This window comes from Cupressus sempervirens, chromosome 5 (genome assembly GCF_028749045.1).
Source record: "Cupressus sempervirens isolate cs-2001-9-10 chromosome 5, ASM2874904v1, whole genome shotgun sequence".
NCBI lineage: Eukaryota > Viridiplantae > Streptophyta > Pinopsida > Cupressales > Cupressaceae > Cupressus > Cupressus sempervirens.
In genome coordinates this window covers 91,987,012-92,006,048 of record NC_143122.1, presented here as the reverse complement: position 1 = coordinate 92,006,048, position 19,037 = coordinate 91,987,012, and the positions used below count along the sequence as shown (strand labels likewise).

The window sequence follows — 19,037 nt, the reverse complement described above, 5'->3', positions numbered from 1 at the left end:
ATTCTTGCTCAAGTAGAAAAAAATGTCTATCTAGCATATTTTGCACCAAACAACAGTCCATACAGCAGTGCATACAACAGTACATACAACATTTATTCATTGGAAGTATAAATAATTATGTTGAACAAATTGAAGGTAAACAAAATGCATTCTTCATCCATTTCAAAAAAAATTGGAACCAAAAGAGTTGAAAATACTTTATATCCATCTGAGTGTGACAAAGATTGTATGTTCCGACATAGTCAAAAAAATAATAATAAGTTCATAAAGATTGTAATTTATCAAAAAACTCCTCCAAACTTATATCTAATGTATTCTTCCCTCTCCTCTATAGTCATCTCTAGGAATGCCCAGGCTTTTGTAGGTTCTGAAGAAAAGAAGTCATATGCAACAATCAAAGTCCCCCTACCAACTCCAGGCATAGCCTTGAGGGCAGCAAATGCACTTGATATATCATGCTTGACTTCCCTCTTATCAACATTGACATTATGAGACTTACTCATGCCCCGGTCAATATTCTGGATACTTTCACATATGATCTCCAAAGAGGAAGCCATGCTTGGCTTCTTCCTCTTTGACTTTCTTGCTGATGGTGGAGATGGATTTTGTCTAACAGATGTTGTGGAATTGTTTGAATGGCGGATTTCTTCCTCAAATTGAGGAGTATCATCCATTTGCGTATCAAAACCCCCATCTTCGTCAAGATCAACAGCATCTTCAAAGATATGTCCATATTGAACCTCTGGACCTGTTGTTGCTCCATTTCCATCAGCTATGTCATTGCCAAAAATGACTGCTAAGTCATTGAAATGGGTGAAGGGCTGCCTCTTGTAGACTCTTGCATTTTTGAAATCTTTTCTCTACATGGTGGAAAATTTTAGGAATTAGATGACTTTCATTTCAATTGATAATTAGAATACTTTACTTAAATAAAAATAATGTGAGAAGATTACCTTCAGCAACTCTTCCCATACACTATCATCCGCATCCACACATTGAGTACTCTCATTCCATGCAAAACCGCTCATGTTTCGCAACTCTCTCATTATTCTATAACCTTGTTTCCATGTTTTGTACTTATTCTTAAAGTTATCCTTTCGAAGATTCATTTTCATTTCTTCATTGAACTTTCTTTGTATTGCAGTCCACGCTTCCTTTTTGAAGCCCCCTTCACCTTTTCTTCCTAACTGAATTTTCTCAAGGAGAAAATCTATCAATTTACGTTCCATATCTTTTGACCACACCACTTTGGCATTTTTAGCCGAAGTAGCAACTGTACTCACATGTGCCTCCTCATCCATGCTTGTTAAGAGATTGGTAAATGACATTTTCAGCTATCGATGGGTAGCTACAAAACTTGAAAATAATCGTCAGCATGTCATGAAGATATCATAGTTGCATGAACAGCAATAACATTTATAGGAGCAGCAAAAACATATGGAATATGCTGATTTTTCTGAGTTACAAGGCATATCCATTTAACAAACAGCAGTCACATCCATAGAAGCAAGACAATAAACAATAGATGGTTTTAATAAACATCAGTTCCATTACGAAAAAAGCTAGATTCTATGCTTGGACAGTAGTATTTATTCATTAAAGAGTAGTTCACAAAGAGATAATGCATAAAAGTTGATGCTCTACACTACGAATCTCTACAAAAGAAAAACAACACAAGTTTTCATCAGAAGATTGAAGGAGACTGTCTCTCTCATAAATATGGAAGACTAGTTCTGAAAATAATTCTCTTACAAGGATTAGCCCTACATAAATCCATTTTTGGAAAATATTCAAGCAAAAAGCTATGCTTTTTTTCATCTAGAAACACAAATAAAAGCCCTCTTGGAGCATTTTAGCAACTTATAACTCCTCTCAGCTATAAGAGGTGTTATAATCTCCTTATTTCTGTCTGTTTGCATGTTTTGGAGTTTGAAACTTGCTGACCTGTTATAAGACATGTAACCTATAATGTTAATGCAGATTTAAATTGACTTGTTATAAGACATGTAACCTATAATGTTAATGCAGATTTAGTGACTAGGACCCTTTTCTCTACCAGTTGATGCTCCCATTTCTCTATGATAGACACTTCTTAAAACTATTTTGCTGATCTTACAAAGATATGAATAAAAGGAAACAAAATCAACATAGATAACTATAAATCTATAACAAAGCTCTAAAACATAGCTATTGACTAAATGGAAAGACAAGAATTTAGCTTGTGATTAGGCCTGATATGAAAACTTTTGTACAGGTTGACCCAATTAAATTCTATTTGTCTGGACCTATTCCAATGTCTAGCTCCTGTATATTTCTATTTTATCCATGCTAAAAGTGTATATCAGAAACAACATCGATTATAAAGTTGTAAGCATATAAATCAAGATCTGAAACAACAACATAAAACAATCAAGGAAAATAAGATTGAATGGCCAGTCAAATGTAAAGGACAACTTTAAAAATGTCCTCTTGGAGCATTTCAATATATCCTTTCTTGACACATCTCCTGAAAGGATGCATATAGCAGACAGTTTGGAATAGTGAAGTGTAAAATGATCCTTGAAAATACAAAGTGCAATTCCTATTCACTACAAAGTGCAAATAAATGTTCATATTTTGTGGTACAACTAAGTTTGAGAGTTGTAATTATCCCACATCCTTTGGGCTATTTCATCTCTGAATCTTCCCCAATCATCTTTATCTCGTTGATTCATCCCATAAGTCTCAAGAATTGGCACATTTATCCCAACACGATCATCATCCTCTTCAACTTCCACTTCAACTGGAAGACCATCCTCCATCGTAATGAAGTTGTGTAGTATGCCACATGCCAAAACAATCTTTGTTTGGGTAGATATACTATAGGATGTTGCATGTTTCAGGATAGGAAAACGTTGCTTGAAAATACCAAATGTCCACTCTATCACATTCCTAAGAGAGGAGTGTCGATGGTTGAATAACTCTTGAGGATTGCTGATCAGGTTTGCTCTGCAAAACTCTTTTAAGTGGTAACATGTACACCGATAAGGAGCAAGAAATCCTGGTACATTTGGGTACCCGGCATCAACTAAATAGAATTTTCCTACACAAATAGAATTAAAGTTATACTCAAAGTAGAGCATTAAAGTTTTGATTTATTTTTATCAAAATATAATCATATTAAATATGAATTAATATACCAGGGGGAACCACAAGTGGATCTTCTCTAGATAGAGCTGAAGCAAGCACCCAACTATCTGCAGCAGACCCTTCCCAACCAGCAAGAATGTATTGAAACTTGTGGTCAAATGAACATACACCCAAAAAATTTTGTGACAAATTACCCTTTCTATCGCGATATTTTGCTTGCATGTCCACATCAATGGTAACCAACATATGAGTTCCATCAATTGCACCGATACAATCCTATAAAAATCTATATTACTATCAAATACAAATTATTATATGTAGTCTCTAGTAATGAAATACATGCCAATAGCATAGTTACCTTGAAATATGGATCAAAACGGTCCTTCCCAGAAATTTCTGTAGGAGTGGTCGCAATAGGGGGTAAAATATAATCATCATGAAGATCTATTATAGCCTTTAAGACCTTGTGGAAGTGTCGACTCACTGTCTCTCCTGAGTGACCAAAGTTATGACCAATCTTTCAATTCCTTAGATTGTGGCCAAGGGTGTGGAGGAACATCACTAGCTGTTCTTCCAGTGATATGTTTGTCGTATCTTGAATGCTCCCTTTTTGTCTTAGAATTTTGACCAAGCGAAAGAAGGCTACTCTACTCATACGTATTTGGTCGTGGCAATCTGTGTTAGTAGAATAGATAATGTGCTTATAAAAAGGACATGTAGCTCTTCTTCGCTTATTCCTATCTCTTCTAGCCTCTTGGGAAGATGCTACTATTAACACTGCAAGACTAGCAAGAAAAACAACGAGTGTGCGCATAACCTTGATCTTCCTAACTATGGCTCCTTGGACTTCTATATCATCAATAAGATCCATCGAATGATCTACAATGGAAACACATCAATCTATTAGGTCACATGAATCATATTATTGTTAAGAGCTATATAAACAATATATAAACACCAATACTTAAAACTACCGAAATGTTGTATAAAGGTACATAGACACATAGATGCATAGATCCATAGATATATAACAAGTACAAAGAACATAACAAGTATCCTAGATTGCAATTCTATGAGGAGAATGTTGCCCATTGTCATAAAGAGTTGGGAATACAGTGAATGCCCCACTTCATATGCATGCTTGTGCTCCTAATAAGAATGCCCCACTTCAAATGTTATCCAATGAACTATGTGGAAAAAAGTTCAAAGGTATTAATCAGAATAGCTCAAGTGAAAGTAAGGCATCACTAGCATTCTAAACTATCCAATATGTATAGTCTTAATAGAAGAAAAAGAGTTCATTTTTTAACAGGTTTTATCTTTCAATAAACATTAGTGTTCTCATAGCTTCTAGTGTTATTATTTGGATCCAGCTGAATATTGGGTGGGGAGTAGGGTTTGGAATTGTTGCTGTGGCCATGGGAATAGCAATCTATACTTTCTTAATAGGTACCCCTTTATATTGACATCAAAAACTAGGAGGAAGTCCCTTGATTCGAATAGCTCAGGTGATAGTTGCATCATTTAGAAAATGGTAGGAGAAGGTTCCAGATGAAAAATCTTTGTCATATGAAGTTCAAGACAAAGAATTGGTCATTCAAGGGAGCAAGAAACTTGCTCATATAGATACATTCCTGCAAGATTGCTAATTTTTCTCAATATCCTTTTGCTGTAAGATGTATATTGGAATATAAATTAACTGACACTAAATTTCTGTAGGGTCTTTGACAAAGCTGCAATAGAAACACCAAGTGATAAAAATCACTCTAGTCCCATCAATCCATGGCATCTCTGCATTGTGACCCAAGTTGAGTAGTTCAAGACAATTATTCACATTTTTCTAATTTGGGCAACTAGGATCATATTTTCTGTTGTCTAATAGGTGCAACTGGGGATGCTTACTTGCATCGTAGTTCCTGTTCCTAGGATGCATTCCATTTTGTAATTCAAAAAATAGACAGACATAAATGGCCCCCATGCCCATTACAAAATTTTATCCACTCTTGATGGAGTACACTAATCCATTTACAGTTCCATCTCAATTACCACAATCATTTTTTTACTTGCAGCTATGATATTTAAGAGGAAGGAAAGAAGAGAGATCAAGCACACATATTTTTCTAACACATCTCTTACACAAATGAAATTCATGCTCTGAAGTTCAAAGCACACCTTGCTTGATGCGAAATAAGGAAATTCTTTCTCAAAATCTTCATGTGCCTCCAAAGGCATCTCAGGAAAGTTGGATACAATAGGTTGTTTTATTGGTTTGGATGCTTTCCAAACAATGTGCCATCTGGATCATTTTCTTATACACTCTTTTTAAAATTGTGTGCTTAACTTGGAAGCATCACAGTACCATATTCATAAGAGAATGATATTGATTGTTTAGTAGTATTCTTTAGTTGCTTAGTCCTACCGAGTAGCAAACTGGGCACTTTGTATGATCATTGCCTTTATTATTTCTGATACTAAGCACCAAATATTTTTGTTACTGACTCTTTTTATGTCTTTTTGTAATATTGTTTTAAATATGATTGTGATAGGTTCAATAATTCAAGTCGGGTACATGCTTACATCTTATTTGTGGAATGTGTATTGAGATTAATCATTAAACTGTTCTTTTTTTTATCTGAAATAGAGATTAGTTTGATGAATATGAAGACTATTGCAAGCCTAGCATATTTTTGTTGTTGTTGTTGTCCTTGTTTAACTATGCACATATTTGGTCATTTTTTGAAGTATACTTTTGGGTGTTTGAATTGTACCATTTGAGATGCTTCTATTTTCGTTGTCTGTTGAGGTAGGTAATGTACTATGTTACTAGGCATTAGTTGAAGTTTCAGTATGCTCCCGATTTAAAATTTTAGTTAAAGAGATATCAGTCCCCACCTAACTAATTCTGAGCTTCATTTAATAGATATAGTAAATGGGCATGTGAAACAGTATAGAGTCGATTAAAGGGTATTGTCTTGTGTACTCCAATGACGTCGTAATGGTGCTCGGCAAGGGAAAATGAGGGGGAAGGTACGTACAAAACATTGGATTTTGCACGTCTTTTAATTGCTTGATTGAAGAACAAGCAAACACATACAAGGATCCCAAATGACAGGACTGTTGTATTTTAATTCTTCCAATTGCGTGGGCAAAAAGGACTGGAACTAGCGTGTCAATTAGCCTTTCCCTCTATTCACATTCAATTTAAAGCTTTCAGCATGTACAAGTTTGGTTGGGCTTTCAATCATTTGCATAGTCTTCTTTTCCCCCTTTCTTGTAATAAAATTGGGTGAACGAATGAATGAAGCCACAGACCTGATTGGAGAATGTTTGAGAAGCCCAAAATTTTCAACTTGGAAAGATAATGGGGATGGTAAGTAACTCTTCCATAGCTTTCTTCAACACTCTGTTTTCAGTCCGCAGTATATGAAGCTATCTCCTCATAAGAGTAGCAAATGCCCATGATATGAGCAAGCTCATTTGCTTCCTCCCTTATTACAGGCGACATCAGAATTTCCAAGGTAGGTTGCGAACTGACAAAAGGGCTTCCCTTTCTTGCACTTCTCATGTGTTCAACATTCTCAATACTAACCTTCTCTAAAAAGAGGCAAGGCAATTTAAGTGTCAAAAAACCAGACTGACTGCCTACATCCCATCTGTTAAGCAAATCAAGAGGTAACTTGACCCCCATCTAACTTGAACAACAACATGCTTTCTCACAAGAAACCTGCTGTGTGCGGTCAGAGACAAACCCTCTAACAATTTTTTGCCGCCCACAGATTTCAGAGTTTCTCCAATTTGATACTTGTGGGACGATTCAGAGTGGTCTACAAAGGAGTTCTGATCAATGGAAAATAGGTGGCAGTGAAAACCTAGATGTTTCATCCCAGCAAGGGGAAAGGGTATTTCTAAACAGTGATTACAAATAGGGATTACAAATTATACCCCTTTCAAACAAAGGAGCAGATTTGAATAGGAAATAGCGGACTTTTCTTCAGAGCTCATAGGTTCATAGGATTGTTGGCATGCCTCTATGTTGGGATGTTTGAGATTGCAGAAGGCCAATCCTCCACTCTTCCACTAAGTTGATTCTCACACTAGTCTTTATTTGTAGAGAAAAGAAGTCTAATAAACTTGGACTGGAAACAACACATATACAATCTAAAACAATTATAGGATAAATGGAAAGCAAAGACATTATATCATACCCTTTTTACAAACCTAGCACCATAAAACGCAAGATTGCAATCCATAAAACACAGACCATGCAAGAATCGCAGACAAAAAAAAACCTAAAAACAATACTGATGAAAACGTTTTACACACCTTTGACAGAGCTGGCCGCAAAGTAGGAGGAAGAGCCTCTGAAGATGAAGACAAACGCACATAAAATCCAGCTAAACACCTCTGAAGATGAACAAATGCAAATGCAGAGGAAAGCCCACATAAACACCGAAACAGCAGGAGTTTTTAGTCGACGAAAAAAAATAACAAGCGGGAGTTTCCAACCACGGACCGGACCCGACAGATTATCAATTTTGGATAAGTTGAATTTGGAATGGAATGGACAAAAGCCAATTACAAGTATTTTTTTGAATGGACAAAAGCTCATTTTGGGGCTCAAACAGGAATACATAATCCTATTCTCTATTCCTATTCCATGAACCAAACAAAGAAAACAAATTATATTCTGATAAGTAGGAGATGATTTCCACAGCTAGTCAAATTGTGATGTGAATATCAGGATTTAACTATGTGATTTTTGAGTCAAACTCGATGACCCATGTTTCATGAGTAGTGATTCAACATGAATCCATCTCTCATGAGAATAAATGGAACACTTAGCACTCATTGGATCTAGGTGATGCTCACAGGGGTGAAGCACCGGGACTTCCCGGGAGGTCACCCATCCCAGTACTACTCTAGCCTGAGCGCGCTTAACTACGGAGTTTCCTCCACAGTTAAACCCAAAGCTTGCTAAGTGTTCCATTTATTCTCACGAGAGATGGATTCATGTTGAATCACTACTCATGAAACATGGGTCATCGAGTTTGACTCAAAAATCACACAGTTAAATCCTGATATTCACATCACAATTTGACTAGCTGTGGAAATCATCTCCTACTTATCAATTGATGAGCTTAAGGGGCTTTCTAATGAATGGTTCATAAGGCACAACACTTGGTGAAGGTTTTGCAAATGGGGTTGCAAGCTTTGGGTTTAACTGTGGAGGAAACTCCGTAGTTAAGCGCGCTTAGGCTGGAGTAGTACTGGGATGGGTGACCTCCCGGGAAGTCCCGGTGCTTCACCCCTGTGAGCATCACCTAGATCCAATGAGTGCTAAGTGTTCCATTTATTCTCATGAGAGATGGATTCATGTTGAATCACTACTCATGAAACATGGGTCATCGAGTTTGACTCAAAAATCACACAGTTAAATCCTGATATTCACATCACAAATTATATTCTAATTATCAATTCCTATTCTAGTTGTATTCTAGCAACCAAACGGGCCCTTATCGTTTTCTATTTCCATTATTATTGTGAGTGGGCCAGCCCAGGGATAAGATTTATTGCGCTTCACCACACCTTCTTAATGTGCATTTTGTCTCGACTTGTTCTCGTCAATGCATGCATCATCTGCAATAATAGAAATCGTACATACTTCCTACCACTCTTGTACAATATCTTCAACATGGGCTTCTCTGCATTAATAATCACTCATGAGAAACCATTATAAGAAGCTTATTGAAGAGTAATATCACAAGCTGTTTTGACATGGGTGAACATACTTCTTTCGAAGTAGAGAAACCCAAGCTTGCAATGAATGGAGAAAACTCAGCAGAGTGGAGTGAAAATGATGGGCAGAGTATTGGAGATTTGAATATGGAAGAAAAGGTGCCTTCATGGAAGGAGCAGTTAACTTACCGTGGGTTGGTTGCAGGGTTAATGATTGGAACTCTTTTCAGTGTTATAGTGATGAATCTGAATCTCACTACTGGTCTTGCCCCATCGATGAATGTTTCTGCTGGTCTCTTGGGATTCGTGCTCATGAAGACTTGGACTAAACTTCTGGACAAGGCCGGCTGGTTAACAACCCCTTTCACCAGACAAGAGAATACAGTCATTCAGACTTGTGTTGTGGCTTGCTATTCCGTTGCCTATGGTGGTATGTTGTAGGATCAATAAAATTTCATGTACTGGTTTTAAAATTTGATTATGTTTGAGATTTTTTATTGATACCAGTGATCTTTTGGAAAGTTCTTGTACTTTATTTTTGTGCGTGTCGTTTAGATGCAATGACTGCTAAATGTTTCGCTCATTTTGAGACCAAAGGCTTGTGATGATTCAGAAAACTGTACAGTTGAATTCTCATACCAATATCACAAACCTTTATTCACTTGCAACCATCGAAAACAGGAAACAAAAATTTGATAATTTGTAGACTTAGAAAGATTAAATGAAAAAAAGAAGAAGTGATATCCTTGTTCCTAAACAAGAATTTATCATTCTGGTGATGGATCGTAGATGCTGATCTGAAATCACAATCGAATTTAGAAACAACTACTTATATCCCTATAAATTATAGAAATCTGGTATTATCTATAATTATATACCCATGTTTGATTCCTTTCAAAATCTGTTTTTGTTTATGATTCTTGATCTGATATTTGATTCTTGATTTATCCATCATCCTGATCAGGAGGATTTGGGTCGTATTTGTTGGGAATGAGTGGAAAGATATATGAACAAGCAGGAAGAAACACCGCTGGTAATACGCCAGACACTGTGAAAGAGCCAGGAATTATGTGGATGGGTGGATTTCTATTTTTGGTTACTTTCGTTGGCATTCTAGTGTTGGTGCCCCTCCGAAAGGTAAACATGTCATGCTGATGCCCAGTCATGGATTTTGAAAAATTGCAGTGCTGAATTGAATGCAAAGTAATTCATGTGGATGAGTGTGTCAACAGGTGCTGATCGTTGATTACAAGCTAACTTATCCAAGCGGTACAGCAACAGCTGTGCTCATCAACGGCTTTCACACAAATCAGAAAAATAAATTGGCAAGGTATGGGTCCATTGATAAGTAGGAGATATTTGTTTTTCTATATACCGAGTCGAATTCATTAACTCATGATAGCTTGCAGGAACGGATCGCTTATAAAAAGAAATAAAATACTTGCATTTATTGATCAGCTAAAGTTTTGTTTGTTGTAAACTACGTACCAATTCCAAACTGCTAAATTTGTTGGTCATTGCAGGAAGCAAGTTAGATGCTATGGGAGATATTTCAGTGTTAGTTTTCTTTGGGGATTCTTCAAATGGTTTTTCACCAGTGGAGATGGTTGCGGATTTCAAAACTTTCCAATCCTTGGTTTGAGAGCTCAACAACAGAGGTGATTTACTGGGTCTTGACAATACTTTTATTGAGATATTAATAATCTAGATGTTTTAAATTATGCGAGATTTTTCTTTCTTATCTCTATCTATTGCTTTTGTCAAATGAATCATAGATATGATCTAAAATGTCTATAATGAAGAATTTCAAACAATTTTAATAAAAAGACAATATTTGACATTTGTTTATTAATGGGCTGTGTATATCAGGTTTTACTTCGACTTCAGCCTGACATATGTTGGAGCAGGGATGATCTGCCCTCATCTGGTGAACGTGTCGATGTTGTTAGGAGGGATTCTGTCGTGGGGCATTATGTGGCCTCTGATCACCAAAAGGGAAGGAGATTGGTATTCCCAAAACCTCCCTGAAAGTAGCATAAAGGGACTTAATGGCTACAAGGTAATTAACACACTTTCTCTCTCTCACTCTCAAATCTTTAAGTGCCCATGATTAGACTAACGATCATGAATGCATTCATTATTGCAATAATTGGACACGGACTATCGTCTGAATCTTCTTCCAAGATTATCGTGGGTCCCGAGGTTTGATATTTTCTCGCTGTTTTCCACAAGGTGTTCGTGTGCGTTGCCATAATTTTGGGAGACGGTCTCTACAATTTTGTGAAGATATTGTGGATCACCGGGAGCAACTTCTACATCGACTGGAAGAAGATGATGAAGGCTAGGAATGGTGAGAATTCTACAGTGTATCTATTTTTCATTGAGTTTGAAACCCGGAGACAGGTTAATTTCGTTTATCAGATTTTCGCTTCTTATACTTTAATAGATTGGAAACTATTAGTGGCTTTTACATTTGACTTTCTAACTTGTTTAGAATCAATGTTCAACATCATGTTCTGATTATTGATTTATTTATAGAGTTAAATTCTATTGTTTATCTTTTTTAGCCTCACTTAGATTTAATGAGTGTTAAATATTTCATTCATTCTAATAAGAGATGGATTCCAATCACTATTCCTGAGTGCAATATCACAATTTGACTTCTTGTGAAAAATATCTTCTATTTATCAAAATTAATATTCTTCAATTTTTAGATTTGATTGTATAACTTTTTTAGAATCAATATTTTGCATCATGTTCAAAAAGCTGAAAACTCTCATTTCCTCTGATGAGAAAAACTAAGAGATGATTAGAATTTTTGGTAATGTCAAAGCAAATCAAAGATAGATAAACAAAACATTGGCTGAAGTGGTCAAGTTCAGCAAGCAATTGATGGATAAAATGACTTCCTCCTTTAACATTGGGTAGGAAGAGTTGTAGTACAGTAAGATCAAGAAAAGGAAATGCAATGTGACTCAGCTGATTTCTATCCAGCCAGTGAAAGAGGGACTTGTTCTGGTGAAAGAGGGACCTGATTTAAATATTGCCATGTTTCAGTCTAGAAATACTTTCAGTTATTTTAATGTTTCTGGTTTTCAATTATGTCAAGTTTTTTAATCAACATTTCGAATTACACCCTGTGATCCATCATCAGGATGACACAACAAAAGAGCTCAAGAGGCACTTTTCTTCTGATCCATCATCAGGATGACACAGCAAGAGAGCTCAAGATGCACTTTTCTTCTTGAGCTCCCTTGCAGTGTCATCCTGATGATGGATCACAGAGTGAAAAAAACTCTAAACATCATCAGGATGACACAAGGTTCCTAATAGTCCTAGGTTCTGATTTACTTTTAGCCGATGAAAATCACTGCTCGTGAATAACTTCATATTTATTGTATGACTTGATACTACTTCTTATTGAAATTGGGGCTCTATCTGAATTGAACTTAATTAGAATACTTTACACCAAGTTTTAATGATTTTTGCTAATATTACTTAATTGTTTCTAATCACACTCCACAACCTAAAATTAATCTCATTTTTTATTATATAACTTTTTTTTAGCATTGATCCATACTAAGATAATTACTTCTTAGACTGAAATCATTTAGCTGCTTCTAATCACGGTCCATCCCAAGATCATATAGTTGCTACCTAATTCTAATCATGATCCACACTAGCTAACATCAATTGAGTTCCCCAAACAATATATTGCAGGCGACCTAGAGATAGAAGGCGCTCCAAGCAGCAAGGAGGAGCAGAGGCAAGACGAGGTATTCGTGAACGACACAATACCACTCTGGATAGCCGCATCGGGATACGTAGCACTGGCGGCCGTATCAGTCGCCGTGCTCCCGAAGATGTTCAACCACATGAAATGGTACTACGTGATGGTCTCCTACATGTTCGCCCCCGTCCTCGCTTTCTGCAACGCCTACGGCGCCGGCCTCACCGACCAAAACCTCGCTTACAACTACAGCAAAGTGGCCCTCTTCGTCTTCGCCGCCTGGGCAGGGGAAGACCACGGCGGAGTCCTCGTCAGCCTCGCCCTCTGCGGAACGGTGAAATCCCTTTTACAGACGGCGGCAGATCTGATGCACGATTTCAAGACCGGCCATTTAACTCTCTCTTCGCCGAGATCAATGTTCGTGAGCCAATTGGTCGGGAACGCAATGGGCTGCATAATAGGGCCGCTTACATTCTGGCTCTTCTTCAAGGCCTTCGATGTGGGAAACCCCGCAACGCAGTACAAAGCCCCCTTTGGTATCATCTACAGAAACATGGCCGTCTTAGGGGTGGAAGGATTTTCAGCTCTTCCCAAAAACTGCGTCTTTATCTGTTACGGTGCTTTTTCCTTTGCTCTTCTCGTGAATGCTATCAGAGACGTGGTTCCCGAGAGGATTGCTCAGTATATTCCTCTTCCCATGGCCATGGCGATTGCGTTCTACGTGGGTCCCTATTTCGCCATCGATATGTGCCTTGGGACCGCCATTGTTTTTGCATGGCACAAACTCAACTTCAAGAAAGCGGAGATCTTTGCTCCCGTTGTGGCGTCTGGGTTGATCTGCGGGGAGGGCATATGGATTGTTCCGTCTGCCATCTTGGCTCTCTCCAAAGTGTCGCCCCCGATTTGCATGAAGTTTCTGTCGAATGGTGTCAACCAAAGGGTAGATACTTTTCTTCATGGATCATAGAGAGGAGAGAATAGATACTTTTCTCTATGGTGGATTAGAATGACCTCACTGGTATACGTTCAGCTTTGAATTATGTAATTTCTATTACAATTAGCATATCTCCATTATAAGCAACGAAAGTTTCCCCACTTCTGAAACCAGGCCATCTGTAATGTAGGAATGTAAATTGTAAATTGTTGCTATCATCATCATTATCATATTACTGATACAAAACTAAATGAAATGACTAAACAATTACCAGAAAGGAAGACTGCACTAACAGTCAAGAACTAGAGTACAAATTCTGCCAATAGACAGCAACATCTCAACAACATTAAATGCAATAGTATGTACAAAAGATTAAATATGGAAGAGATTTAGTGGTTGAACGTCTTAAAATTTTATATGAAAATTGTTGAAATGTATTAATCTAAGTATTTAATCTCGAAAACTTCTCATTGTCCATGGTTTGATTCATTTTATTTTAATAATTAAGACTGCTGAATTTGGTTCTATTGTTTTCTCCAACTAAAGTCAAGATAGCTTAAACATCACACACTCACACTTGATTTTTAGGTTAAAAGTGACTTTTTTCTTCTAAGCTTAAATTTTCCCATAATGTGTGATGTTAAGAGTGGCAAGTCACAAACGACTTAATTGTTGTAACTGGAAAGCGGGGAAAGTCGGGGGCGGGGGGGAGGATCAGAGTATACAAAAACCTTTTACGGCTTTTATAGAAAAATAAATTTTATGACTGATTACTTATTGAGCAAAGTAAGACATTCATATTAACAAATTCAAGTAAAATATTTATGAAACTTATAGAACGTTAAATTTAAAATAAAATATATCAAAGCATCTAAAAAGAAAAGAACTCATGAAGAATCAACACATCAATTTGTGCCAAGCGGGAAACCTTCAAAACCAATTGCTTTTGTCACAGGAAAAAAACCACTCTAAAACTTGTAAGTTTATTGAGGAGCAACTCCTTTACAATATTTTTGCAACTCCAACTACAAGGAGCACCAACCCCTTCCTTTCTTTTTACAACTTTGAAATATTTATGTAGTTTCTATTCCAATTAACATTTCTCCGTTATAAGTTAAACAAAGACACTCAGCAACTCTTGCTCGCAGTGTTTGAATCTGCCTACCCTAGTGCCAACTGGCCATGGCGCCTGGACCTGTTCCTGCGCCTGCCTCTACTATTCTTGCATCTGCCTCCAAGGTTACCCGCACTCCTCCAATGCCCTCTGTGTCATCTGCCCCAGTGTCCTCGCTCAGGAAGGGATCTTCTTTGACAACAGTTATTGAGTCTACTCTTTAGCATGATGCCATAGCTGGGGTTCTTTCCCCATCTGCGGCCTTTGGGCCTCGCTCTGGCATTTTGTTTACACTTGGCGGGTTGTCTTCTTCATCGTGTGGTGGTGTGGGGTCGGCTGAGGCTCGTGTTCCTGCCCCATCTTATGTGGATGTAGCTACCTATGAGGCTAACATAGGTGGTTTGAATGGGTGTTCAGGTTCCCAGGGCAGCTTCGGGGGTCTGAAAAAGTGTTTGGGGTCTAGGGTTTTTGAGCCGGTTACTATTGGCGACTCGTTGATCATGAAGCTTGATCCAGCTGTTGTTGAGGATGTTAATGAACAGTTGGTTGATTTCTCATCTACTATAGCTATTTTTCACTTCAAGGGTTTTTGGCCCTCCCTATTGAACTTGCATGCTTGGATTGGTCGTGTTTGGGAACCCTTTTTGTCAAGCACTACCCAGATTTACCCTTTTGCTAGGGGTTTTTCATTGTGAAGTTCGATTCATCTAAGGATAGAAATGCTATCCTTCATCAGGGTTTCTCTTGGGATGAGAAATTTCCCTTGATGGCTAAACCTTAGTTCAAGGATTTTGACCTATCTACGAAATCTTTTAACAAGGTCCCTCTATGGGTCAGATTGCCAAATCTTCCCCTTCACCTTTGGGTGTATTCGGTTCTGAAGGCTGTGGGGGAGGCCATCAGGGATTTCTTGCTTGTGGATAATGCTTCTTCCAATGTGTTTCGCACCACTTATGCTCGAATCCTAGTTGAGGTTGACATCTCCAAGGGTCTCCCAACGAAGATTTGTTTGGCTTCTCTGATTGGTGCTTGGATCCAGAGTCTCGATTATGAAGGTATCCCCTTCTGTTGTCAAAAGTGCCACTTGACTGGTCACCTTGCTGCTCATTGTTCCTCTGATAAATCTAGACCAAAAAAGTCTCCTTCTTGGTGGAAGAATGTTTCGGATGATCATTACACTATTCTCAAAGCCTCTCCCATTGGGGATGGTGACTCTTCTCAGGACTCTCAAGTGGCTCTCCTACTTCTTCGGAGCCCTCCTCTATTCCTCCCTTGCTTACAAATGTTTCCTTTGTTGATGGTTCTTCGTCGAAGTTGGAGTTTGTCCCTGGCCCCTCTCCTCCTGGTCCTATTGGGGGTCAGGACCCTGTTCCCCCTCCTACCCCTGCCCCTGTTCTAGACTTTCCTCCTCGTCCTGGGGGTGGCCAGTTGGGTTCAACCTCTTTTCGAGAGTTTGTAGTTTTTTTGGCTTCCCTTGGTCATTCTGTTTCCTTAGGGGATTGGACTGCTGAGGTAGCTAAGGTGGAGGATGGTTGGACAACTGTTAAAGGGAAGAAAACTAGGCCATCTGCTCCCCCTTTAGAAATGAATCTCCGATCATGCAGTGAAGGCTCTAAATCAAAGGGAAAATCATGATGTATCTGGCCCTGCCTCCTTGCTGGATCTTTTATTTTGGCTAGTGATAGGCTTTTTTGTCACCGTGGTTACCCTTTGTTTGTGGGGTTACTAGTTCTGCGCTTGTCTGCACCTTTGGAAAATGCGCTCATTGAAAATCTTTAGTCTTGTACAGGGTTTTAGGCTCCCTTCAAAACTTTTTTTACTTAATCAAAAACATTTCTCCATTATAAGCAACAAAAGTTTGTCGACTTATGTAACCAAGCCATTTATAATGTAGAAATGTAAATTGTAAATTGTTGCTATCATTATTATTATATTGAATCAAAACTAAATAAAGTGAATAAAAAACTAGCTGTAGCAAAGCCTGGACTAATAACAGTAAAGAATTAGAGTATGAATGCACTGCTAATAGACAATAACAACTAAACAACATTAAAAGCAATAATATAATAGAAAAAAAAGGGTTAGAAAATATAGAGTTTGAACATCCTAACTTCACACTTCTTACAATTTCATATAAAAATAGTTAGGAAGTCTTAATTTCTATCATTGAACTCAATATAACATCAAACACAATATTTAGTTTAGAAATCTTTCACATGCCCAACATGTGTCCATTTAAATAATTACAGCCGATGCATTTTGTTCTATAGTTTTCACCTACCAATGCCCATATCATTTACATGAGTAATTGACACTATTAGAATACTTTAGATATGACCTCTATAAATAGAAGCATTATGTAAACTTTTGAGTATGGGATGTTTATTTGATCATTGTGGGTCATGAGTCAATAAAGAATGTTTCAACATTTAGAAGAGTTGTAATAGATCTTATTTATGTTAATCAATGAATACAATGTGTAGTAGTACAATTTAATAAATGTTTATATTTTGTATATTAGATTTGAATGTTTATCTCTAACTTTATGTTTATCTTTTATCCACTTCATCCAACTCCTACAAAAAAATCAAATTAGTTCCAATTTTTTTACAAGAGCTTATATGGGAAGTCCAATGCTTATAACTAGGTTGTAAGAACCACATCATCAAATATGATGGATACTATGTTATGATATCTAAAATATCTTTGAAAAAGATGGATTGATACTTTCACACTAAGCCATGTTTTATTGGTATGGTTATGTGACATCAAATGATTTATTTCTTTCTAGATTGAATGAATAAATTTTATTGAATTATGGATAGTCACCATTTAAACACTAACAATTTTAACATCAAAACTATTGGTGCAAAATTGTTAAAAATATTGGGCATTAATCAACAAGTGTTATAACAACTATTGGAACAACTTCAATTGTTGAGCCCTCTCCCCTATTTTTGTTAAAATCTAATAGTTGTGAGCTCCATGTCTTGAGATTTAGAAGACATGTTAAATGAGATCTTTCCACTTTTGGAACATTTTTCCTTTTCCACTAATATTTGGTAAAATTTTGTATCTTTTCATGATTGCATAACTCAACTTTAATATTTCAAGAATTATCTAGAAGTGGTTCACAACAACATCTCATATAAGAAGGACATTTTTTGTAATTGATTTTTCTTGAAAATTATGTACCTAATAAATTTCTAAGAGAATAAAGTCAGTATGACACAATGGGTGGAGGAGATGGCATGTAATTGATGAAATTCTTATAGATTATGGGATATGGTACAATGGAGGAGATGGTATGACCTTGAATGCTTACTATCACCATTGATATATGATATTGTCTCTCTAAGGAGGCAATGAAGTTTGTAGAGGCATGAGGATGTTACTAAATCCAATTCAACCAACAGACAGGTACATTTGGGTATTTGGGTTTGCCCCACGACCATATCTACTCCTAAGGGCCTGTTTGATTACTAGAATATAATTTAAAAATTAGGATATAGAATGCTGGATTTGGGATTCTAGAACTTGAAATCTAGATTATGATTTTGGGAATTTGATTTGAAACCATTTGGTTCATCAAGAATTCATTATGAGAATTCACATTTCCTCTATTTGGTTGCACATTCATGGAATTAGAATACCAACTTCACATATCTCTTTTCATTGCTAGTCAAATTAGGTGGACCTTCCATATATTGCAAATAGTAAATGATATTCTTATACCACTCACAATAGTCCATATCACAAGTGTAAGGGTGATGATCCTCATCTACAAGGTTGATTTGATTAGCATATAAGTTAGATTGTGCCATTAGTTTGGCTAATCCTTGGCCTCTTACTAATTTTGTGATTTAAGGACATCTATGTTAAATTCATGGATCATATTTATCCATCTGTATCTTCTTCCAAATACCTCTTGGTAAGAAAATATGTCTTTCATGGTAGTACTAGGAACAAAGGCTACAACAATAGCACCAACCAGATAACATCTAAAAATTTTGACTGCCTTTACCAGAGCATAGGCCCGTTTCTCATTTATATCATACTCTAGCTCTGCATCTTGAAGTGATTTACTAAAGAATGCAATAGGTTGTTCAAAACCTTCTTTATTTTCCTGAAGCAGTACTATTGTAATTGTGTGGAAAGAAGCAAATGAAAAAATATACATTGGTTTAGTATAACCTAGAGTTCTAAGTACAAGGGCATTCTTGATTGCATCTTTTATTTCTTGAAATGCAATTGAAGGTTATCCATCCCATTTTATTATTGCTCCTTTCTTAAGCATCTTGGAAATCGGCCTGCTAATCTCTACAAAATTTATTATAAATCTCCTGAGGAAATTTACTTGGCCAAAAATGATTGGATATACCTTTGACATTTTT

General features: G+C 37.0%; 2 protein-coding genes across 2 annotated transcripts; one reads left to right on the top strand and one right to left on the bottom strand.

Moving 5' to 3' along the window:
* Nucleotides 1-281: 281 nt before the first annotated feature.
* On the bottom strand, nt 282-1,301 carry LOC149554701 (uncharacterized). Its single transcript, XM_089828962.1, has 2 exons — nt 954-1,301; nt 282-860 (listed from the first exon to the last, which is right to left on the bottom strand). Exons 1-2 carry the CDS (start codon nt 1,299-1,301, stop codon nt 282-284), a joined length of 927 nt encoding a protein of 308 aa, XP_089685088.1.
* A 7,590-nt stretch (nt 1,302-8,891) lies between these two features.
* On the top strand, nt 8,892-13,699 carry LOC149554700 (metal-nicotianamine transporter YSL3-like). Its single transcript, XM_089828752.1, has 7 exons — nt 8,892-9,295; nt 9,830-10,002; nt 10,098-10,195; nt 10,389-10,523; nt 10,735-10,924; nt 11,098-11,215; nt 12,586-13,699. Exons 1-7 carry the CDS (start codon nt 8,905-8,907, stop codon nt 13,560-13,562), a joined length of 2,082 nt encoding a protein of 693 aa, XP_089684878.1. The 5' UTR covers nt 8,892-8,904; the 3' UTR covers nt 13,563-13,699.
* Nucleotides 13,700-19,037: the final 5,338 nt, after the last annotated feature.

Excerpts from the sequence above, each read along its gene's own strand:
- LOC149554700 (XM_089828752.1), top strand. The coding sequence starts at position 8,905 with ATGGGTGAACATACTTCTTTCGAAGTAGAGAAACCCAAGCTTGCAATG. Across the intron at positions 9,296-9,829 it reads CTATTCCGTTGCCTATGGTG|GAGGATTTGGGTCGTATTTG; the intron begins GTATGTTGTAGG and ends CATCCTGATCAG. Across the intron at positions 10,524-10,734 it reads TTGAGAGCTCAACAACAGAG|GTTTTACTTCGACTTCAGCC; the intron begins GTGATTTACTGG and ends TGTGTATATCAG.
- LOC149554701 (XM_089828962.1), bottom strand. The coding sequence starts at position 1,301 with ATGGATGAGGAGGCACATGTGAGTACAGTTGCTACTTCGGCTAAAAAT. Across the intron at positions 861-953 it reads TATGGGAAGAGTTGCTGAAG|AGAAAAGATTTCAAAAATGC; the intron begins GTAATCTTCTCA and ends TCCACCATGTAG.